This window comes from Dromaius novaehollandiae, chromosome 8 (genome assembly GCF_036370855.1).
Source record: "Dromaius novaehollandiae isolate bDroNov1 chromosome 8, bDroNov1.hap1, whole genome shotgun sequence".
Lineage (NCBI taxonomy): Eukaryota > Metazoa > Chordata > Aves > Casuariiformes > Dromaiidae > Dromaius > Dromaius novaehollandiae.
In genome coordinates, this window is record NC_088105.1 from 10,943,109 (window position 1) to 10,967,136 (window position 24,028).

At 53.0% G+C, this 24,028-nt stretch overlaps 1 protein-coding gene across 1 annotated transcript in view; it reads left to right on the forward strand.

Annotated features, from left to right (window-relative positions):
• Positions 1-24,028, forward strand: part of CACNA1E (calcium voltage-gated channel subunit alpha1 E) — a 174,825-nt gene that overhangs the window by 9,046 nt on the left and 141,751 nt on the right. The window contains exon 2 of the mRNA XM_064515647.1: positions 21,899-22,355. Coding sequence (XP_064371717.1) covers positions 21,925-22,355 — 431 coding nt within the window. The 5' untranslated portion in view covers positions 21,899-21,924. The remainder of the gene's footprint in view (positions 1-21,898; positions 22,356-24,028) is intronic.

Consider the following 24,028-nt stretch of genomic DNA (forward strand, 5'->3'; position numbering starts at 1 on the left):
GCGGGGCATGCTGGTTGTAGTTTTGGCGCATCTCTTCTAGGAGCAACAGGGGAAGGGTTTGCGGGGCAGCCTGTTCCAGCACGAGTTTAACGGTGCTCCTGGAGGCGCTGCGCTGCTTGGGTGATGGTGGAGGAGAGGGCTCCGCACCCATGGGTGCGCTCGGGGAGGGGGCTGCAGCTCAGACCCCGGAGCCTCGCTCAGGCTTGCTGCCATCATTGCCTGTGAGGATTTCTGGGTGACTTGAGCTTGCTTGCTCTGAGCAAAAGCTGCAATCTGAATTAATGTTTTAATTATCTAGAACTCTTCCCCAAAGGCCATTTTGTTCATTTTTAATTTTGGAAATCTCTCATATGTGATTTTTCTTCTCCTGCTCCCATCTTGTGTAATGTTCAAACAACCCCCAGGAAGCCAGCTGAAGATGCAGACTTGGCTGGCATGAAACCTGAGCTGCTGAGAGTGGCAGCTCCTGGGGGCGAGCTCGCATGCTGCTTCTGCGGGGCTGGTGGCCGGTTGCTGCAGAAAGGCAGGTTGCTTGGCCCAGGCCTTCAGGAGATGCGTTAGGTAATTAGACTGGCTCCTGCATTTTGGATCTCCTAAAGCGCATTGCTTCTCCCAGGGGTGCAGGAGAGGGAGGAAAGTGTTGCTTTAACCCAGCTGTCTTGAAGGCATCACTGGCTGCTTCTGAAAGCATAGACCTTGGTATGCAAGACCGATGGGGATGACTCTGGGAAGCTGCTCCTTCTTCCTTTGTGCCTGAAGTGAAAGTGTGTGTGCGCATGCATGTGTAATACTCTAATCCCGTCCTCTTTGGAGGAATATTTCACCCACAGTACCAGTGCCGGAGAGCTGGGAGGAGGTGATGAGAGGAAAGCTTTAAGCTGACCTGTTGGATCAAGTATGTATTTTATTAACAAAAGGTTTGTACTGTGATTAGGAAATCTGTGCAGTAGGAAGAGTGCGATGTCAAAAGGGAGGTTTAAATAGTTCAAAAAGTCAAGACTGACAGATATGATTTCCAGTGTTTCCACCTGGCTCTGTTATTCATCAGTTCCTTTTATAATTCAGAGGCTTTTTTATATTAGAGGAGACCAGACTAGGTAAATAGGCAAAATGTGTCTCCTGAAACTATAGGGTAAGTACTGAGGTTTGGCAGTCCTCTGTTCTAGGCAATACTGAATTCTTGTTCTTATTAGAAGTCATGAATATGCTGCCACAGTAACTGATCACCCTGTTTTATGCTCTTGTGGCACATCAATATTGATGTTGCTTTAAGAGATTTCATTGGGAAATACTTAGATCTGACCAGATGAAATAGCATCACTGTGGTGGTGCAAACAGCACTGACACACTGGGATGGAGAGGATGCTTGGCTCAGAAATGCAGATTGAGGCCAAATCTGTATAGTGATATTTGAGTGTAAAGAAAACAAGTATTGAGGGTGACTTTTGAAAGTGCTGAACTCTAGGAGAGCTGGGCCCTTAACCTGCTTGTGGGCACTCTTGCAAAGCTCAGGCAGCACCAAAGTGCTTAAAAAAACCCTGGATCCTTGGAGGATAATGCGTGGAGCGTGTCTGTTCAGTGCCCTCTCTTGGGTTCACAGCAGAAGGGCAGGGAGTCTTCCCATGCACCAGCTGCCCTAACCTGGAGGTCTTGCTCTTCTCACCACTCTGATTAGACCAGTGCCAAGTGTCTGCCTGTTGTTTTGTGGCCTGTGCAAAGTCTCCCAGCCTTGTCAAAACTGCAGGAAAGGGAAGGAGCTGCATGGTCAGCCATAGGGGCGAGATGGTGGAGGCTGTCAGCCTGGAAGATGCGATGGACAGATGTGTCCTGCCCACGGAGAGGTGGTATGCTCGGGCTGCTCACATGCTCGATGCTGGCATCGTCTTGCACGTACTGCACTGCTGCCATTAAATTACCCAGCCTGCCAGTGGCTATTAGTGTGTGTCATTGGGAGGAGAAGACAAATAACCTCCCTCAAGCCATTCTGGCTTCCCAGTCCAATATATAAAAGCTGTCTCTAGGAGTGTTTAATGTATTTCCAAAGGGCTGGAGGGTATGGGTGGCTTGAAAAGGTCTCCTTGTGTGCTGGTTGCATGAGATGAATGTTTGCCTGGATTTCAGCCCCATTCTCCTTTTTTGTTTCTGGTTTTGTGGATTCAAGTTTGAACGCTGCAAGCTCTAGTCTGCTATGGCCCAACTCTGCCCTGTCCTTCCCCTCGCACCTCTGCCTGCTCATGCTGCTGGGAAGGCCTTGCCAGCTCAAAGGCTTTTTGCAAACCTCTCTATTTGCATTTGTGTGCAAAGCTTCAGATCCAAGAGTCAAGTGATTAGGGAAGACCTGACCTTTCATTTAAAAGGAAAGAAAAATAGACTTCTAAGCATGCCATCTTATCTCCAGCCAAGGAGATGCAAACATCACTTTGCAACATAGAAATATTTAAAACTCATGATTTGTGCTCTAAAAAAATAGCTTAATGTTGGCACTTCTTGTATTAATGTTTCAGGTCTGTCTGCTTTCTGAAACTTCGGGATCAAAGAGTGAGAAGAGATAGGTCTGGAAGGGACTGCTTGTCCTGTCCAATTTTGGCTGGAGAACAGTTTACTCTGTGCCTTTTAGCAATCCTTGGCATGGCTGATGACAGTCCTATTATTGCCTCCGTTTCCTCTCCTTGATGCCAAAGTATTGCACTTCTTCCTATTTTTCCTCCAAACTTGGGAGTCTTCTAGACTGTGCTCATTCTTGCTATTGTGTTCTGGACTCTTTCCAGCAAATCTGCATCTTCGTGAGTGTTTTCCTCAAAGCCTTAGGGACTGGGATTGCTCTGGGGGTTTTAGACTCCCCTGCCTGTCTAGAGCTAAGCAGGCTTGCGTCACCTTGGCTGGGGGTGTGGGGCTGGGACCTAGACAGTTTTTTCCTGTTGACAGAGCTGAGGTTTTGCCCTGATGACCTGCGACCCCAGCTTTGGAGGAGGTGAGAGGAAGGCCCCCCCATGCCACGGGGGGCCGTCTCCCTTGCGGGGTGCAGGACGTTAGTCACACACCACTGGCATTAGTCACGATGGGAAGCGCGCTGAGGCGATGACGCCTGCGGGAGAGTCACCGGGAGAAGAGGCCCTATTTTTAACGAGAATTGTTATTAAGTGCCTTGGATTCAAAGGGGAGATGTCCCTGCACTACCTCCGAGCGCCTGTCTGGGTGCGTGCCGTGGGGATGGGGGCGCAGCGGAGGTGGGATGTGCTGCCTCAGTGTGAAGCACAGCAAAACCGGGGTAGCAGGGCAGGTGGAAATGGGAAGGAGAGTTTATCATTGCTCTCTCCTTGAAGACAGCAATGGGAGCACAAGTGGAAAAAGAAAAGGTCCTATTAGCATCAGGGTGGTCCCTACAGTCGGCCCTGCAGAAGTCCCTTTAGGTGGCTGCCCAGCGGGTGTAACAACCTGCTGGCATGTAGTCCTTATTGCTACGGGGACACGTGGCCAGTGTCTCGGGGCTGTGTCTGCCGGTGCGTGCGAGTGCAGCGCGGGGACCATCCCTGTTCCCACACGCTCCACACCAAAGAGCAAAGGTGCGGATTTTACTTCTGAGTTCTTAAATAACAAGCTGTTAAAGCAAATGTTAGGTATGAAAGCAGCAGCAAGGGAACTTGGTTAGTGGTGTTCTTTTGAAAGGAAACACAATAGCAATCTGTTATTGAAGGGATTTTTTTCTTCCTTTTGACTTAGTAATTTGGCACTCGCAGAGCGGGGAGTTTCTGGAAGATGGCATGAGGATTTTTCTTCTGTGCTTTTTTTCCTTTGCTATAGTAGCTCTAGAAATTTGTTGTCTTTGTTCTGGTTCTGGACTTTTCCCCCTGGCATATGGAAGTAGCAAGCTTGGAATAAATGATCTGTCAGCTGTTTCAAGCATGCTGTATATATTGCAGCCCATATCTTCCCCAGTACACTGGGATTTTTTAGAAACTGTGTATTGGCCTTGGCTCATTCCTATGGCGAAACTCCAGTTGGCTTCTGTGGGCATCAGAGGAGCAGCTGAGTCTCTTGGACAACTTTTTGAGATCTCACTGTTTGGTGTACATCATCCCTGGTCAAAACCTTGGGTAATCGGGGAATTGGGCAATACAGTGGAGCCCTTTACCACTCCTGTGGAACAGTGTCCTGACTTCCCCTATTCCAGATGTTTGCTGGAGATGCATCTGGATCAAGAGTGTGCTAAGCCATGTGATTAGTGCTACAGTCCCCTACTGAATCATTTGCTTTGATTTAAAATGTGGTCAAAAAGTCAGCAGGCAGAAGAAGCTTGACCTAAACATGTTGGCTTGACTCCGTTAAGTGAGCTTGGAGGTATTTGCCATAACGATGTGGGAAGTGTTTCTACGTGACCTGCCTTGGCTCTGAGTCTTTGCATCGGCGATGAGGGTTTGTGCAGTGCATGTGGCATGGCGCCTTGTGTGAATTGTGGAGCTGTGGCTAGGATGTGGCAGCAGGGAAAATACCTGCCTCTGCATGGATGGCTTGCTCTTGGACCCGCACCAGAAGACATGGTACAGGTGATTTAACACTCTGGATAGAGATCTGAGGTGGCTAGAAGGAGCCTAAAAATATTGTGGTCTACACTTACTTGAAGTAAGTTTCTCCAAAATGGTAACTTAGGCTGTGTTGAATCTTATGTCTAGAAAACCACCTGTGGCTGAGTGTGATCCACAGCAGGTCTTAAGCTGCATCACTCCCCCACACTGCAAAGATGCTGACTGCTTGGAAACTTCTTCGTGGTTGGGTTGACAGTCCTTTGTTTTGCTTTGCTGGTGTTAACAAGCTTCACAGTTAAATTTCTGGGGACAGGCTTTCTAGTCAAAATAAAAATGAATGGTGTAAAATACTTGGCCACAGGCACGGGTGGGTAGATCAGGGAGGAGCAGCACTGGGATTTGCATGGCTTCTCTGGGTGGCTGTGACTGCAACTGGTTTTGGCTAATGTGGGATGTTTCAGGAGTCACAGAAAGGGCAAATCCTGCAAGTGCTGCTGACTCAGGTCCCCAGTGATCGGGTTGTATCACAAGGAGGGAGATAGATGTCTGTGCAAGGCCAGATGCTGGAGACTTGGGGAGACCTCCCAAGGCTGTGCCTGGTCAGCCTGGTAGGCAGCTCCTTTGCGGGGTGTCTGCTTGGGTTTGTATGTTCGTGAACAAAGGGACAACCTATATCCAGAAGCAGCTTGGCTTGAAGGTGTTCAGTGCCCTAACTCAAAGGGTGCTAGTGAGGAGGGAAGGGACAGGGCTGTGTGTCCATGTTATCTCAGCCTGTACCACCGCGGCTTCCTTGAGGAACCTTCTGAGAACTGGAAGGGCATGGGGAAGGGCAGGACACACAGCTGCCTTCCTCTGTCAGGGCTCTAGAGCGAGTTTGCTAAGAGATATGTTTTGGGCAAGAATGAGGACTGGGATAAGTGCAGCCTGCAGTCAGACCTGTTGCAGTTGCCCAGAAGCTGATGCAGGTTAAGGGTCAGAGGAGGTTGGTGGTGGGGGTGGCAGTACTGGAGGCCTGCGAGGCAGACCTGGTGCTCAGCAAACAGCTCTTGGGGCTGGCTGTGCAGCTGGAGAAGGCTAGAAATGTTATCCTTTGGTTGCTGCTTTTGGGGAAGCCTTGGTGTTGCTGGAGAGTTGCTCCCTGCTTCAACTGCCTTGACCTCGGTGCTGCCCATCTGGAGCAGCAGGGCCGCAGGGGTTGCCCACGCACTTCAAAGCTCTGCACGGCCCGGGGTGCCCGAGCTGGGCGGCTGTGTGGTGCCGGGGCTTCATGAGCCAGCCCGGCAGCTGGAGGTTGCAAGGTTTTGGGCACCCTGTGAGCCCAGCTGTGCCCATCTGGCTGTTTACAGGCTTTAAACAGCTCCAATTTCCAGCTTGGGGACCTTGGAGACCCCCTTGGCCCTGCCAGTAAGAGCAGTTTGTAGAGCAGCCAGTGACCGCCCGCAGGGAGCTCAGCGCAGGCCTGCTGCACCCTGCTCCCGTGTCCCCAGTCCCTTTCCCTCTGGGCTGCGCTTGCGCCGTGTTTGCCACGCAAGCGGCCGTGCGGGGCTGGCACCGGGGGGACGTGCCACCTGGGACGTGCCGGCTGAGGTGGACGGCCGCGGATGCTCTTCGGCAAGGCGTCGGGACCGCTGAGCTGGCAGAGCGAGTGGCAATCCCCAGAGCAGCTTGGCCGGGCCCGCGGGCCGTGCGTTTCAACGCACAGATGGCAGCTCAATAAAGAGCCATGTGGACCGTAACAAACCAGGGGCCTGTGGCATGCCAGCCTTGTCGGGAGGGACTGTCCGGCCTGTTGGTGACAGCAGGAGGCCGTGCGTGCTGCTCGGCCAGTTGCAGCTGCCTCCACCCTGTCCCTCCCCAGGCGCAGGTGACATGTGGTGTTTGCCGTAGCATGATGTCTTAGTCCTGTGGGGGCAGCAGGACGGCTGTGTTTTTTGACTGCAGGCTGAAAAGTCCTGGCTAGCTTAGCTGTTTCCAGGAGCTGTTCCCAGATAGCAGCCTCTGCCCGGAAAGGACACCATTGCATCCCAGATGCCTTCAGTTGCACACGCGATGCGCAGCAGTGCGAGGTTGCCCTTAGCCCGTGCGTGTCCTGATGGGTACCACTGCTCCGCTCCAAAATGGGGAGACTAGCGGAGCCGTGTCCCTGAAGGAAGGGATGCATCCTCGTGCAGCCGGGAGGAATCTGCTGCCAAATGAGGCTGCTGGAGGGGAAGAAAAACATCGTGTTCCCAGGTGGTGATTCTGTGCTAGTGCGTTGAATGATGAGGCTTTAATGTAGCAGCAGATAGACCAACAGACGTTGGAGGAAAGCTTGTAAGGGGAAGCGGTAACTCTCACAAGTGATTTTGTTGTCTGCTACACATGCATGTGCATGCACGTGGTTTTAAAATTGGAAAACAAACTAATGGAAACTCAGAAGATGAACTGATTTTAAACCCAAATGTTGCAGGGGAGTTGTGTTCAGCCCTGGCCTTGGAAGGGCAGATGTTAGTGTGGAGCCCTCCTGGGAGGGAGATGCTCCTGAATGGGAGACACTGAAGTAAGGGGAGCATGGGGAGGAGGTGGAGAGCTGGGGTCCCCTAGAGAACTTCTTGGATCCCCCTGTCTTGCAGAAATCTGCAAGCTGAGGAGTGCCTGGGTACAAAGGGTCATTAGCTCTTGATGGAGCTATCAGCTGAGCTTCACATCTGCTTTTGGAGCCAAGATGTATGTGGCAAAAATGCATCTTGGCCCTGCTGAGCCTAGTGATGGGTGTCCTCGCCCTTCCCTGTGCAGGGTGTGCTCTTCTGGCAGAGGCTGTGGGCAGCGAGGCTGGAGGAGGCAGGGGTGCTTGAGGAGAGCATGCCTGCTCATTGCCATGGTGTGACTTCACAAGTTTGGCCTTTTGCAGAAGGAATTTTGATTCCCGTAGGGCTGGGAAGCTGTCTGGGGAGTCTCCTCTGGCTGAGGGGGTCTGGAGGAACAGGCTGGCCTGAAAGCTGTTAAACCAGCCCTGATGAGGATTGGGAGTGCTGGTCTAGCACCAGATCAAGGTGCTGAGGGCAGGATTAATCAAGGCACCAAGGGACTCGCAGGGAAGGATTTGTGTAATTGCTCCTCTCATGGTGCAAGGAGCCCCTGTGGTAAACAAGCAGTGCTGAAATGTCTTGCTCGAGCTCGCTGGTCCTGCTGAAGCCTGCTGGGAGATGGTGCATGATTGGCGTGGTAAAATCAATGGTTATAAACTATTTAGGGAGGAGAGAGGGGGAGGGATGCTGGCAGAAATAGCATTGCCCGTTGCTGAGACTGACAGCAAGTGGTATCCCTGGCCGAGGGGCTGGTGTCCAGCGGGAGCATGCATGCGGCGGCGGGTGGCAGGGCCGAGACCCCGCTTGCGCTGCAGCACCGGTGGCTGGTGTGGAAAGCACTGGCAGGGAAAAACCCCTGGCTGGGTTTATCAGGGAGATGCAGGCTGGGTGACATACGCCACCAGTCTCACGCTGCCAGTACTCAGACATCCTCGAGATTTCTAAAAATTACAGATGGCAGCTTCCGAGTGTAAAAAGAGCTGCATCCTGCCCGAGGCAGCTCCGTGTCTGGCTTCCTGGCGATGGTGAGGGATTGATCGTAGGGCCAATGATTAGCAGTTGCTTACGCACTTTACAATGTGCAATTGCAACGTGATTGCACATGTTTGCAAATACAGTAAAGTCCAAACGCTACATACACACGCGTGGTGCTGTAAAAGGGCCAATTTCATGACAGAGTTATGAGCTAATTCAGCCATCAGGATTCGGCTCAGTTGGAAGACGTGGATGACAAATGAAACAGTCGCGCTGGGTGAGAGCGAAGCTCCTTCTCGCTTGCTGTCTGGTCCCTGTGTGGCCGGTCTGGTGGCTTAGCCGCTGCTGCGGAGGGGACGTGGGCTGGATGGACCATGGGACGGGTGCAGGGCAGAGCAAGTAGGCTGTTAAAGCCTTCAGAAATGGGCTTCCTCCAGGATTTCCCCCTCCCCGTGCTTGGGGTGCACACCTAGGCACTGCGCAGGTGTTGGGGTCCCTCAAAGCAGCTGTCCGGCAGGAGGGTTACATGGGTACAAGTTATTTTGAGTAACCTGCTTGAGGGATGAAAAAGCAGCTATGAAATAATGCTGAAAAACCAGGAGAAGAACAGAGGCAATAGCAGCACTAACAGCTTGATGTCAGCAATCGTAGCGAAGCGATGAAGGGAGCGAAAGCAGAGCTCACTGCCTGACAGGGCTAAATGAGCTTTCAATGAAAGAAAATACACTTGAAGCGGGAGAGGGGTTCTGACAGTAGCGTGGTGGCTTTGCTCCCAAATCGAAGTGCTGGAGTTGGTGCTGTGAACAGTGAGGCAGGAAGGGGCTGGTAAGTGCTGTTGCTGCTGGGTTATGGTGGGGAATTGGCACCAGGGAGAGCAGAAGTGGGAGCAGAGACTTCTGCGGAGATGAAGTGCTGCTGGAAGGAGAGGAGACCACTGAACGTGGCTGAGGGCAAACAGGCATGTGCAAAAGAGCAGGGCCTGAAAACATTTCCTGCCACCTCTTGCATTCCCAGTGTGTTGGGGCAGACCTTCATTTCCAGCTTAAAAAAAATGCACAGCCTTGTGCTGGCTTCTGCTGTTGCAGCATCGTGGTCTGTCCAGCGGGAAATGCTGCTGCACCAGGTTGGTGGTGTGGTGCTTCCAGTCTCCCGTGGGCAATCCGGTCCCTTGGTGAGCCCGTGGCCATGCTCAGCCCCCGGAGGTTTGCCCTGGCCCAGACCACTCAGACGGGACTGAGCCTGTGCAAAGGTAGGATGTGAAGGCTGAGCTAGTGGCTTAGGGATGTGAAGGCTTGTGCGACTCGGTGGTTGTCCTTTTGCCCACAGCCAGATGATTTCCAGAAGCGCTAACATCTCATTTGGCGCCTTAATGAAGTGGCTGGGTTCGTGCCTGGGCTCGCTTCTCCTGCTTCCCACGGGGTTCAGAAGTGCTGCTGTCTTTAGGCACTGTCATGAAATAGCCAGATTGTTCTGAGCAATTTGCCTGTGTCCCCTAATGAGCGGAGAGGCCCTCTGCTCGCCTGGGTCCCCACGATTCCTTGGCCGTGTGCACTGGGGTGCTGTGGGTGGGAAGTGTGGGTTAGGCACTGGTAGAGCTGGTTTATTAGTCCTTGCCAATAAAGGGGGGTTGCTGAAATGTTGTTTTTTGCTCCTCATAAATATTTATCTGTCTTGCTGTCTTTCATGCTGCAGGAGGCAGAGGGATTGGTGAGAAACTGGGCTCGGAGGATGAGCTGTGTGTGAGACAGCCAGAAAGAGCTCCTGGCTCCCAAGAGGAGATATGTGGCAGGGGAAGGTTAGAGAAGTGAGAGGAAGAGGAAGTGGAGGAAGGGCAGGGCAGCTCCACAAGAGACCAGTCCAGGCCTTTGCCACCGAGCGCCTTACCCTTTGAAGACTGTGGGGATGTTGGTCACTTGCTGAAGGGTCCTCAAGGCCTGGTCTGTGTGTTTAGGTTGATAGGCAAGAAGTACTTTATTATCCATTTGCCTTGAAATCACTCAAGTCAGGATAAGGTAAGATGTAAATGTAATTGCTTCTTTGCAGCATGCAAGCTAAACAGGAAAGTGTTATGGAGGATCTGGGTGAAGGAACAAAAGGCAAACATGTCTCCTTCCCTCAAGATTAAATCAAAAGGTCTTTGTTTCCTTAGTGATCTGGCATGATTTTGTGATGCTGATTGTGCCTGGGGCTCTGTCTTGTCCTGGACCTTGTGCTTGCAGGCTGGAATTGCTTCCTGAGGACCTCAGCGCTGCATGTCAGCTCCTACAGCGGGAGCAGGGCAGGACAGACTTGCTCTGTCCCCTTTCCTTCTTCACCATGCAGTTTGTTCAAGCATCTTGCTTCTTTCCTGTTCAAAATAAGCATTGCTACCCCCCCCCCCCCAAGGCAGGCACAGACTGTTTACCCAGGCCATGTATGCCCTTCCCAAGCCTGTCAGCTCCAGGACCTGGCTGGATAAGCAAGAAAATCCCCCTCTCTGTTCAAGATAAGTCTGTTCCTCTCCCCCTCCTGGTGAGGGAAGTGATAGTTGTGCCCTCTTGCTCAGGTGGGTGAAGGCTTGAATGCAGAGCTGTGACCAGGCTGCTGTCCTGGTGTTGGGACCCCAGGTCCCTCCAGAGTGTCCCAGCCAAGAGGGAGAAAGGAAGATCTAATGTTTTTAATGGAGGAAAAAAATCCAGTTTGTTCTTTTTGGCACATGCAATACGACCTTTTCAGCAAGTCTTTGTACATAAGAATAATAAGTCAAGAAAGAATAAAGCCTCCCGTCGCTCACCTTTAAAGCATCCCATTGTTTTAACCTCTCAGGGGTGCTCTGACTCCTTCTGCCATGAACTTGATGTTTGCATGATCTTACAATTGCCTTTGCAGGTCTATTAAGTAATGACACATTAGTTTGTGAGTCACCTTTGGCGAAGGCACCATTGGAAATGAAAACTTATTCTCCATGGCTTTGCCAGGTTAAACAAGGGTTTTATTATTGTTAATTTTATTAGTGTCATGGTAAATGGCTTGGAAGGAAGAAAGGCAGTCCAAAAAAGAGCCACCGCAGATCCCACTGGAGATGAAATGCAAGTAGGAGACCCAGAAAGCTAGCCCTGGGAGATGGCTGTATCTGTGGGATGCTGCCCTGCTGTCAGTGCTGTAGTCTTGCAGGGCTCTGCACGTGTCAGGCACTTCCCAGTGAAGCCAGAGACTTCTACAGACATGTACTGTAGAGCCAGCGTAAAGGGTCATGTGTTGGCAATGCCTGGGATATTTCAAGTATTGTTTGGACCCATGACTTGTTCTCTGAGGAGCTCGGACCAACCCGTTCCCAGGTCTCATAGTCTGTGTTGGGACCACATGTGTTCAGCCTGTTGTGGCATGGGGGGAACAAACTTCTGTGGGGGTGCTCAAGAGGCCTGGATGCTCCATGGCTCCTCATTTTTTTTTTTTTGCCTCTCTGTTTACTTTAAAAACTTTTTGTATCAGTGGTATCAGGTTAGTGCGAGTTTATCTCCTTCAGTAAATCCAGTGCTTTGTTCTCAGCACCCTTGTTGAGTGCCTTCATGTTTCAGGTGCTTTAGGGAGAAGCGAGTAGCAAGGCCTGGCTGGGCTGGACTTTGCTAATGGTGTTTGAGATTCACCTGCGCTTTCTATTGCACAGCAGCTTCTGCTACAATACCCCAGACCAGGCTGTTGTCTTCTCCTCCTTTCCGCCCCCCTGGCAATTTTTGCACTTGTTTTTGAGATGAGGATGATGGGGACTGATGCTCAAACCCATTGTCATTTGGAGTCACTTTTCTGGTTTGAAATGAGGTATTTCTGGCAGAGTTACCATCCTCAGCTGAACCACTTCCACTGTCCTGCTGGCACAGGGCAGAGCTGGGGCTGCAAGAGCAGCCCCGTGAGTGGAGATGTTTTCCTGGAGTCCAGGCTCCCAGTGCTCCTGCTGCAGCCGTGGGGCAGGCAGTCCTCGAGGTGGGGTGTCGGGGCAGCTGACAGAAGGAGAGCTGTGAGATGTTGAGTCGGTGCTGCTGCTGCTTGCTTATTAAAGCATAAACTTGCACTCTCCTCAGAGCTGGTGGTGCTCTGCCTGTGACTACCTGAATGCGCCAGCCTTTGGCTTGCTGAATATCCAGAGAAGCACAGGCCGTGGCGTGGAGAGGCTGCTCTCCTGGTGCCCACAGCTGGGAGAAGGGCAGATTTTGAGGCCCCTGTGTGTTCAGGGCTGTCTGAATATCAGTTACTACAGTGTCAGCCGTCTGCCCTGCGTCATGCAAGTGACAGCCCAGCGAGGGTCGTTGTGCCTTTCCAAGGAAAACCCCCTTCTTCTGGGAGCTGTGTGGAGGAGGGCAGGATGATTTTCTGGCTGCTGGTAGGGCTACAGCCTGTGCTCCCGTGCGGCAGCAGAGGTGTTCCTAGAGGATGGCCTTGTGATTACAGCTGGAAATTACCTTTCAATGTCCTGGCTCTGTCCCCCTTTGGGAAGCGAACTCCTGGGGGTGTGCTCTCTGATCAGGTGCACGTATAGCTCTGAGCACCAATGGTTTCTGGGCATTGCTGTCATGTAATTGCTGCTTTTTCCTGTCCCCCTTATGTTATTCCTGGTGATGGGCTCAGGCCTGGGCTGTTGGCAGAGCAGCAATGCTGGGCTGGGTACTTGCTCTCGGGTCTACCAGTGCACGTTTCCTCTGCCTTTTGGGTGGATGTGGGGTACCTGATGGGGTCAGTTTGCATGGGGCTGGTATGGTGGTGGGTTGCAGCTGTGCAGGTGTGACACTAGTGCAATGGGGCGTACGTGCAGCTCTACCTGGCCTTGAAATGCAGAAGTATCTGCCTGTCTGTTGCCACTGAGGGACTGTCAGGAGCAGCAGGAGAAGAGCTGAGATGATCTCTAAAGATTATGTTGCAACTTCGTTGCAGCAAAGAAAAGCCTCTTCAGGGCAGGCTTCCCAGGTGCTGGCCAGGCGTGGCACTCGCCAGTCCTCGATCCTCTGGGTCAGGCCAGCCGAAGCCCTGCCTTGCTGCCTCCTCCAGCAGCCCCCCGCCTGCTCGCAGCCCTGACCTGAAAGCATGCTGGGCTGCTGGAGGCTGAGCTCCCCGCAGCCAACCTGTCCGCTCTTGAGACGGGGTGTCAGCTCCCCCCGCAGTCTCTGGCTCTCCTGTGTCTCTGTGCTGGAGACGGAGGGCTGATTTCCTTGACATACATTTATATAAATAATAGTGGGGTTGTTTAACAGTTGCTCTTAAAGGAAAGATGAGATAATTTCATGTTTTGATATTCTTAAAGCTGATTCCCTTGAAAGTGGTGCTCTGCGGGACTGTGTTGCAGGGCGAGCGTTTCTCTGGCGGTGCACGGCAGCGCCTCGGCTCCCTGGGAAGGACGGGCAGCCGCAGGAGTGCTGCAAGAGGGAAGGCAGCTGCTCAAGTGTTAAGGATGGGGATGGGGTAGATGCCTTAATGACCAAATAAGGGCCTTATTGTGGCTTGGGAAAAAGGTGATTTCAGGAGCACTTGCTGACAGTGACCCCAAGGGAGCATTATGGCTGTTTAATCTGCCTGTTTCAGAGACAGGCCAGAGGATCCCTTGGAAGGAGGCTCGGCTGCTCCTGAACCCTCTGCACTTGCTGCTAACACCTCTCACCTGGGAACGCAGGAGGACCTGGGTCTCTGCTCTGCTCATGGCTCTGCTGCCCTGTGGCCTCCCTGTGCTCCAGCTGGGCATGGGCAGAGCCATCCCCCTGCTGCTGTTCATACCCTCCTACCCACCATGGGCTACTCTTCCAACGGGCTTGTTTCCCTGTGAGATACCCCTAATTGGGATGGGTCCAAGCAGCAGCCTGGTGGTCCCCTCTGGGGGGACTGGGCTCAGTGCAGCATTTCTTGAGGAACAGGAGTGGTGCTCAGCCCAGGGGAGCGGGTGGCTGTGGAGAGAGCTGTCTGCTGGCTTGCTGCCGCAGGAGCGTCATGTGAGAGATGTGAAAGCACTGGTGTGGCAGAACTGCAGCCATCTTCCAGACAAAAGGTGGTCTGATGTCTAGCACTGGAGCTTCTTATGGCCTGAAGGAGCCTGGGGTATTTAGAGCTGCCCTTTCCTCCAGCTGATCTGTTTGCAATGGCACCAGGACCCTTTGTGGTAGTCTCTTGGCACTGTCTTGTTATGCAGGCTAGAAAGCAGTTTATATGTGAATATATGGTGAAAAATTAATATGCACCCTGAGAAACAAGCAAAGCGGGCCCTTGCAGGCCCTTCTCTGACTCTGCCTGGTGCCTCTGCCTGACGTGGTTGTGTGCAGTGCTGCCTTTCCTCTGACTCTCGTATAACAGGGTGTTTGACCTAACCCTTGTAGTTCTGGCATTTGCACCTTTTCCTGAGTGTAAGGATAGGGCCAGGGAGCCTTTGACTGTTAGTTCCCCCCTGCCCCTTAAGTCTCTTTGTTACTGGTAACACACTCACGTGAGCACAGGGTGCAATGCCGGCTCTTGCTGCCGAAGCTCCTGGCATAGACCTGCTTATGGCGATGGAATGGTCTAAGTGCTGCGCGCCTGCATGGTGCAGAGACTTTACCCTGCTGACACCCCGCTGCTGGTGCTGTGCCCTCCCTAGGGTGCTACAGCCGGACCGCACCTGGGGATGCTTCAGTGTATTGACAGTCTGAGTCCCAGCAAACTTATTCTGGGAACAGCTAGCTTAGCTCCTGCAGCCACCTGGGCACGATGCTGGTATCCCTGCCCTGCGTGGACCGAGCTGCGGTGCAGAGACGGGAGCGGGGTGGAGAGGCTTGGGAAGGTGACCTTGGTTTTCAAGCCGGCCCGAGTTATGCTTGCCCCCCACTGCTGCCTCGTTGTTGCGAGGGGAAGCGCATGTGGCAGGAGAAGCAGGGCAACAACAAGCAGGCAATAGGAGAGGTGTGAGGATGAATCACCTGCTTTTGGAGCCCATCTGTTGCTCTTTGGGGCCCGATGCTGCACCTTTCCTATTGCTCTGAGGTTTTGTGGTGCTTTGCCTTGCCAAGTGAGCTTTTTCCTTCCCTTTTCTCTCCTCCTTTGACCAGGGACTAAATCTGCAGCTCTGGGTAAGCACTGCTTGGTAAGCACTGCTTGGCAGAGAGGCAGATGCTGTTTGCTCGTTCCAAAAACCAAGTGGCCTCTGCAGCTGGGGAGAGGCAGGGGAGTGGGGCAGGAGGGAGTGCATGATGGACTTGGGTTCAAAATCCTTCAGGAAGGGTGGGGAAGGGGGCTGAGCTGTCCAAGCACATGAGTTCACAGACTGGTAAAGCAGAGAAACCCTGTGTGGCTCAGGATGCAACGAGATTGCTGAGGATACAGAGAGTGCTCTTGGAGGACATATCTTAGATGCTCTTCCTGAGGCTTTTGGTTCCTGTTGTTCTCTCCTTCCTGCTTCTTCAGGAGACAAGTGGGATGGGCACTTATAACAGTGGTGGTGTCAAGACAGAGTTGCCTCTTGCCTTTGGTCTTTGACTCCTTGTTGTGAGTGAGACCAGACGCCCCTCGTCAGCAGCTGTAGAAATCATCCCTGAAAGCCTTGGAGGAAGGCTGCTGGGCTGTGATGGGCCTCGGTCTAACCCGGTCTGCAGGTTTTGTGCTTATTGCTTATAGTGCTCCCAAAGTTTGAGTCTGACCCAAAGCCAGGCCTTCCGTCTTCTCTAGCAGCGTGGGAAGAGGTGTCCCTCTCCCCCCTTCTCCGTGCCTTGTGGGAGGTGCTGGAGGTCAGTGTTGTGGGAACCTAACCCTGGGGCCTCCTGGATGTCATTGTCCCACTCTGCCAGATGCAGCAGACTTGTGACGGCAGGTGGGGAAGATCAGCCCTTGCCTGGCCTGTGCAGCGTTAAGCATTTGCTGCTCTAACTCTTCAGGGTTTGGCGAAGATTATTCAGATAATGGTTGCAAAGAGCTTGCTGAGCTCTTTAAGTGCTCAGCACAGTTATTAAGGTAACACATAGTTACTTGGCTAAAGACTTGATTGCTGCCATTGTAACACAAACATACACAGAGAAACCCCCTAAAAGGAATTTCCTCTTACTAGGTCAGCAGTGCTGCTGGGAGCTTATTTATCATTGTAGCTCTTTATTATTTAATCTGGCACTAAAAATAAAACTCAGGTATGTTGTGAAAGTCTACTGTCTTCCATCTGCAGAGGCTGTGTCCTCTGTTGGAGAGGCAGCACCCTTGACCCTGGCATGCAGTTTGGGTTGATACCTCAAATAATTGGGCTGAGTCACCTGGCAGGGCATGGTTGCCTTTCAAGGATGCTGCAGAAGGACCCAGGCTTGTGTCTTCTGTCACTTTTACCCCATCACCGAGGTGTGGAGAGCCTTCCAAACTGCGGTTCTGCTCTCCAAAAGCCAGCTGGTCTACCCATCTCTAGCAAATACCTTCTCCTGGTGAATCTCGGCACATGCGTTTTATTATGGAAGGTCAGAGCTCGTTCGCTGAGCAAAATCAGTTTAGTCCCTTAGCTGCACAGTGTCCTCACTCTGCAGAGGTGCCTCCTCCAGTTGATCTTTCCATTTTAGGTAGCTGAATGTTTTCATGATGTTTGATCTTGGAAAGGTTGTTCAGCGGTTCACAGGGTAGGGGTTAACACGGATTGCATCTGATTTCAGCCCATGTTGATGTACAGGCCATACCTGGCAGGGCTGGGGAAATAACAGATGTTTGCTCTGTCGTCCCTCTTACATCATGGTAATCCTGGCACAGGGGTGGGACAGGCAGCTTGCTGAGCGTAATCTGCAGCCACTTCTAATGAGGTCTCCATTAAACGGGGCTTTCCAAGGCTGTTGTGAGCTCTGGCTGGGTATTGTCACAGCTGGATGCTCTGTGTCCTCAAATATCTTATGGATTGTGACCCTGAGCGTGGTGCTATGGGGCTGGGGCATGCTGTGAGGATTGCACCCCACCTGGCAAGTCAAGCACAAGGGCCAATGCTTTAGCACTTGAATATGTGGTCTTTCTAGTTCAGTTTTGTTGCTCCCAGAATGCTGCAGCTGTGGTTTTATCTACATGACTACTGTTTCAGGGGCAGGCAGTAAATTTCCTGGCTCCTGTTACTTTTGGACCAAAATTTGTGAGTTAAGAGCCTCTAGAAACTTCATTGTCTGGTAATGAAAACCTCTTGTGCCACAAAAACAGCTGTTTCTTGACTTTTGTGTATTAAAGCAAATTAATGAGCTGTTGCTATGCAGTAGTGTCCTTTCATGCTGTAGCTTTCCTACTGCTCGTGGTGCAGTTGGGCGAGCAGGCGGCAGCGCGGGCTGCCCCAGGCTCTGTGTTGATCTGAGCCACGCTCTGTCCCCATCCTGGTGCCGATGGGCTGTAGGCCCTGTGCTCATGTGTGTGTCTAGGTCCTGCTGCCAATGCAGGGGGTGTATGTGCCTGAACAGAGTCACTGGGTGGAAAACTGCCTGTTGGTCATCATATGGCCCCATACTACGAGGGTGCTGCAAAGATGCTGAGAAGCTGCTGTTAGCAAGGCCGGAGATGGGCATGTGGTGGGAAAACGCAGTTTTGCTTCCTGCAGACCCCAAAGCGTGCTGAGAGTTTGGGTTTGTGTGACTTAGTGTGCTGCCAGTCTGCACAAGTGCCTCTTATCCGTGGAGGACGAGAGCAGTTAGGCGGCTCATCCTTGAGAAAGTCAGTTAACTTCTTTCTCCCCAACCCCAGATTGCACAGGGAACTGATTATGGTAGCTTGACACATGGTCCTCCCAAGCAGTGCTAATAATTTCTCTACCCACGCAGTTTTCTGTTGCATTTTTATTAACTGCCATTAATTTTTTTCCCTGTGCCTGTCTTGATGAGTTAGCCCTGTCCTGCAGCAACAACGAGCCAGCCATCGCTGCCACGTTAGAGGTAGGGATGCGCTTTTGCCAGATGTTTGAGGCAGCTAGCGTCTGTCTCTGGTTTCCAGGTGGTTGTGTCTGATTTTAACCGAACCTGCAAAGCCCTCTGAGGAGTGTAATTGTGTGAATTGGAAACCCCTGAGCTGCAAAAGCATTTTCTGCCTGCTTATTGACAGGGAGCTGTGTGACAAAGCCAGTTTTATCTGTACACAAATGCCAATCTGCAGCCAGCAGGGTTGGGAAGCATGGGAGTACACCTGAGCTGTGTGCTGTCAAGCAAAGCCCAATGCTGTCACCCCAGGTGCAGTCCCGGTTCCTGCTGTGGCTGCTGCGCCAGCGGCTTCTGTATGCAGCAGGGAAGAAAATGTGTCCTCCCCATCTACTCTGGCTGGTTTCTAGTGGATATCAAGTTGTAGATTTCCACTGGCAGATCATAAAACAGCTCTGTATTTTCAAAATTGGCCACATGTTGGCTTGACACAGGCTTCGTTTTTGTGGGCGGAAGGGCTCGCATTTAAGCAGCAGAAGCGGAGTTGCATGGACAAGTGTGGTGTTTTTCCTGCTAACTCAGATTTTTATGCAAAAATAGTCAGTTTGTTTTCAGTGTGAAGGGGGAAGCAAAGGCTAGAAGGCAACTACCTTCCTGCAGATGCACTTGTGTCAGACGCCTTCACGCATTGCGCATGGCATCCTGCAAGCACCCTTGTTAGTGCGTAGCCTCGTCGGTTTTCCTTAACAAAATGTTCTGGCATCCTCCCGTCTCTGCTTGTCACTCCTTTGAAGGGAATGTGGCTTGTTCTACTGGCAGCGTGAGCCCTGTTTGCTGTGCGAAGGCAGAACTAATTATTTCTATTTATTTCCTCAAACTTTCTCAGCACTTAATTTGGTAGTTCTGCTTGATCCTCTCGCTCGTCTCCAAGCCTGGGAGTAGCCGCTATGCAGCTCTGAAATGTGTTCCTCGAGCTACTCGAGCCTGCTGGGAGGTGCAAGGAGAACCCCTGTCCGCAGACGTTGACCTGGCCATAAGGGCGTCTCCTCTATGGTCTTGGTTAACTGTGCCACAAAAATTGAACTACCAGGCGTTCTCCTGCGCCCCAGGGGCCGTTGTTCCCTTTGCTGCCAGGGTTATTTTGTGCACAGATGAATTGTCACAGGCTGCTCTTGCATCCGCTTTCATTGGGGGCCAGCAGCCAGTGTGCTGCCGCTTTCTGCTGTGAGAGCTGTTTTGGTGCCCGTGGTTTCCGGGGGGACTCAGGAGGCAATTCCTCCCTTGCCTGTACCCGGCTGCTGCTGGCACGGCGCCCTGCTGCTCCTGCTGCTGCTCGGCTGCAGCCGCTTTGTTGCGGGAGCCTCTTACCCTCATTTCCCCCCTGCCCAAGCGAAAGCTCTGGAAAGGGTTGCAGAGCAGCTATAACAAACCACAGCAGCTGGACTAATTGCTTCACTTGAGCAGGGGGAGGGAGAAAATGAGCAAAGCAATATAGAAAGAAAAAGCTAAGGTGGGAAAATGAAAAACTACAAAGGTACCCAGAACTGAATTGATAAAATGCCCTTAAAGAAAGGGGGGGTAAGCAAAGTGATGCAGTGAAAAGTCACTCTTTATAGCTTACACTAGGAGCAGCCAAAGTTGTCTTATCAATATGCTAACTGGTTTGCTGAAGCTCTTAATGGTGGTTGCTTTTTTCTTTTTTCTGGGAAGCTTGCCGAAGGGCGAGTATCCTTTAGGCCAGGCAAGTTTAATTTTTGGGGCTGTCTGGTACGTTTAGATACTCCACATTTGTGCTGCAGTATCACAGACAAGCCCCATCCCATTAGGATGATGCTGGAGGGTTTGGTTTGCTGTAATGTTCCCCCTCTCCCTCCGGCATGGAGCCTGCTGTCACGCTAGCATGTGAGGCTTCCTTGGTTTCATTTCTCATGCATCCATTGTCTAACATAGAAAGCAAGATCATTTTGGATGATGGGAGGGATGCACCCAGGTGCCCCCCTTTGCCCAGCCGTTTCCCCCACCTCGCTGCTGGGTGCTCTTGTGACTGTCCCTGCTCTGGGCTTCCTGCGTGCTCCTGCCAGCTTTGCTGTGAGCGAGGTGTTGAGATGCATCTCTGCAAGTCTCCAAATAACGCACTGAAAAGGTGGTAAGCTGCTTAACTTGCTGGGTTAATGCCATGTTTGGGGTTTTAATTCCTCCTTTAGCTCTTTCAGCTGTCGTTGCCCCCACCTCTTTTTGGTGATTTAGGTGTTGAGAGTTTGTAAGCCATGGTGAGAAGGTGTTGCCTTGCTCTTGGCCCCCTTCTTGCTCTTTCTTTGGTCCCGGGCAAGCACGTGTGATGCCAGGAGTAGTCTGGTTCCTCATGGCCTGCAGGAACGAAGCATGTCCTGTAGCAATAGCATCCTGAATGAATTTCTCCATTCTCCCAAGCAAGAATACAGCATTTCACTGTGATGAGACTTCTTGGGGCACATTGTCAGACAGCAGCATCTTGCTGTGCTATTTTGATTAGCTGAGGAGCAGCCTCTCTGGCAATCTTCCTGTGCCTTTTCTCGCTGTTGTATGGCTCCCAAATCAAAACTGTGCTGATATTTTGGTCCTGCTGACATCCAGTGTGCTGGTTTTGTGTTCAGGAGGGGATGGCTGTCGTAAACCGTCTCCTAAGCGCCTGCTGCAGCCAAGGGGTGGGTGGCTGCCTCTGCCAGCGTGTCTGATGGTTACCGCTTGAATGAGGGGCCAGAGGATGGTACAGATACGCCTGTGTTCTCACCTGGTGTGAGATGGAGCATGGGACACTGCCTGGTCTTGTTTTGCCCACTTTGTGGACAGGCTGGTGCTTGAATTGCACAGATGTTTCCAGCCCATGCTGTGGAGCACCCTGGCAGAGCTGTAGAAATGCCACCCCCTTTTTGCAGTGGTTTTTGCTTCCAGCACCGGTTGCTTCCTGGGCTTTTTGTTATCCCAGCTCTTCCATTTGGGTTTGTGCAAGGCTCTGGGGGGACAGAGCTGGTTTTCAGTGGGAAAAGACACCTCTCGAGCTGAAAGCAATGCCTTGGGGATGCTCACCATCATGGTCCGTGTGCCATAGCTGTCGGGCTGGTTCCCGCTCAGCTCTGCCTCCTCTAAAAGCACAGAGCGGGGACAGAGGGGTAGCTCCTGTGAGTGCATCCAGCCCCTTCAGGCACAGGGTCTCTTTAAAAAGCCCTGCTTGCCCCCTTCACAAACACCCCTTGCTGGTTTGGTGTCAAGGCCCCATTTGGCAGGGGCTGCTGAGCGGGGAGCAGGCGGGGTGCTGCATGGGGGACTGCCAAGCCTGGGAAGGAGATGCTCCCATGGTGGCAGCTGGTGCTGGGTGCCCATGCGGGTGCCAGCATGGTGTGTGAGGCCTTGGGCAGCCCCACGTGTCACTGCAGCAGGTGCCTGCATGGCCCACGGGGCCTCGGGCAGCCCTGCGCGTGGCCACCGTGGGTGCTGGCACGGCCTGCCTGGGCGGCAGCACCAGCGGGCACCGTGCGAGGGCACTGCACCATCTGCCGGCACGCGCGGCGCTTGCATCCCTCGGCCGCTTGCTGTGCCAGCCGCTGCCTCCGACCGCGTGCGAGCGAGGGTGGCTCTTGCAGCGTCCTGCCTTTGGGGGAGTACAGCTGGGGGGCTGCAGCGGGCTGTGCTGCAGGGCTGGTGGGGGAAGCTGTGCTGTGGTGGGTTACGGGCTCGTGCTCCCGGCGTGGTGGCTGGTGCACCGCCCTGCCTTTCTGCTGTCCCTCCTCTTCCTCTTCCCCCCCACCAGGCCAACACACCTCCAGAGGTGCAAAGCAGAGGGGTTTGACCCAGGTCTCCCTTGCCTGGTTCGAGAGGCCTAGCCCAGCAGAGCCATGAGGAAGGGGCTTTCAGTTGGCGTGGGCAGGCCCCGGGAGGACGGGGGGAGCGGAGGAGGAGGGCAGGGGTGTGCGATTCTGGAGTAAAACCCTGAGCCTCCCCTGTCTGTCTTGTGCTCCTCCAGAGTGATGAACTGCAACAGCGCCAAAGATGCTGGGACTCGGCACGTGCTCCCTCAGCGCCCAGGCGCTCCCCGAGGCCCGCGCCCTGGCGCCGGGCAGGGCGGCTGAGCCGGACGCCGGCTCCCAGCGCTACGTCCTGGCCCTGCCCGAGGAGGAGACGTGGCGCAAGCACCGGCTCGGCCTCATGCAGACCACCCAGTCCTGCAACCTGCTGGAGCCCCAGAGCCTGGCGGAGGCGCTGGTGTCGCGCGCGGCCAGCTTCGACGCCCTCTACGAGCCGCGGCCCCGCGATGCCGAGGCCGGCGGCACCTTCGACCTGGGCCTCGGCCAGTACGTCCCCGTGAGCCCGGACGTGATCAAGCGCCGCCGGGGCGGGCTGATTGAGCAGAGGGACATCATCAAAGCGCACGAGGCTCACAAGATGCAGAGCACGCCGCAGGCGCGGAGGAAGGAGTGGGAGTAAGTACCGGAGAGGCCCGGTCCAGGTGGGCAGCCAGTGGGAGCATCCCTGCTCCGGGTCCTTTGCTATGGCGGTGGCTTTGCGGGCTCGCGGAGCTGGGGGGGCGCGTGGGGCAGCCGACTCAGCTTGCGGTGATAGGTGTCACAGCGTGGAGCAGCCAGCACCAGCTGGCTTCTTCCCCCAACCTCTTCTGGGTCCTTTTTGTTCTCTCAAAGTGTGCCCCAAGCATGGTCCCCTCTGCCAGGGCTGGTCTGCCCTGCAGCTGTGCCTGCCAGGGTCCCCTCTGCTCCCGCTGTCACCCTCTGGCCCTCTTCCTGCCCTCGCCCTGGGGCTCAGCAGGCCTGTGCAGGCTCCTGCGGTGCCGGGGCTCCTCTCAGCCATCTGGTTTATTTTCCTGAGGGGGTGAGTTTGGGGAGACAGAGCGAGGTAACTGTGCTGCGTACGGGAGGTGAGTGTTCGTCGGTCAAAGCAGTCAGAGATGTCTCGGCTCTGAGCTGGAGGACAGCGCCTGATGGGAATGGTGCAAAAAGGCTTCTGCAGATGAGGGGGATTCCTAAATCCTCAATAAGAGAGTTGTTAGTGGTGTGGATAGCTTCAAGAAAGAAAATTACAAAGTTCTTCATCTCCAAGGTCCGGTACTGAAGGCTTGAGACACAAGTCAGGGAATAACTTAAGTGGCAGCTGCCTGAGCTGGGAATTGGAAAGCAATGGTGTAGGAAAGAGGAGATGGTGATTTCTGGCTAATAGTTCCTAGTTGCTCCTGTTTATGTGAGTGGTGGACTGCTGTAACAGCTGATGCACATCAGCTCTTGTGCTCAGCAGTGGACTGTAACTCCAACAGCAGCTGGCAGATGATGCCTGCAGAGGTTGCACCTTGGTGTTGAAACTGCAGTTGATAGCATCAGTTGTGCGATTATGGATGAAAAAGTCTTCTGTTTCCAGCTCCTTGTAAAAGAGACCAGGGCGGTTGTCTGTCTTGCCTTTGGGTGCGAGGAGCTGCCAGTGTGTGTTGGAACAGAGCCGTGTTGCGTGCTGCAGATGTTGAGCTGGGGTGTCTCCATCCCATCCCTGCCTGCCGCTGCCTGGCGAGCGGCTCTCCCTCGCAGGAGATAAGGGCCACCACAGAGCGCTGTTCACCTCTGCTTGCTGATGTTCAGCTAGGAAGGAGTCTGCCTTGCTTGCAGCTGGGCTTTTGGATGCATTTGGGGTCTTTGCCTCTGCTTTTGCCATGGCTTGAGCCTTGCTGTGAGGGGATTTGTATTTAATCCTAGGAAGTGGTGGTCATCTCCTAAACCAGAGCAAGCTGGAGGCTTTAATGAACATAGAAAACGTAAGTGTGTGGCAGAGCTAGAGCCTGCTCATCTTATTTATTATTTTCCTGTAATTAACTTCTTTCCATAGCTTGCCTTGGTGTTGCAAGAAAACCCCCCAGCTCCAAGTCATGGGTTACTCTCTCTTGCCCAGCACTCACTACACATGCAAGACTGCAGCTGCTTCATTCAATTTTGCATTTAAATTACTGAGACTTCTTTCCCCCTCTGTGTCTGCTCAGCAGAATTGCCTGGGATGAGCTGCTGCAGATTACGCTGTTTCAGTATTGCCAGTGCAGAACAGCTCGCTGCATTAGGCACTTTATTGGGAATAATCACTGTGCATCACTTGTAAAATTACC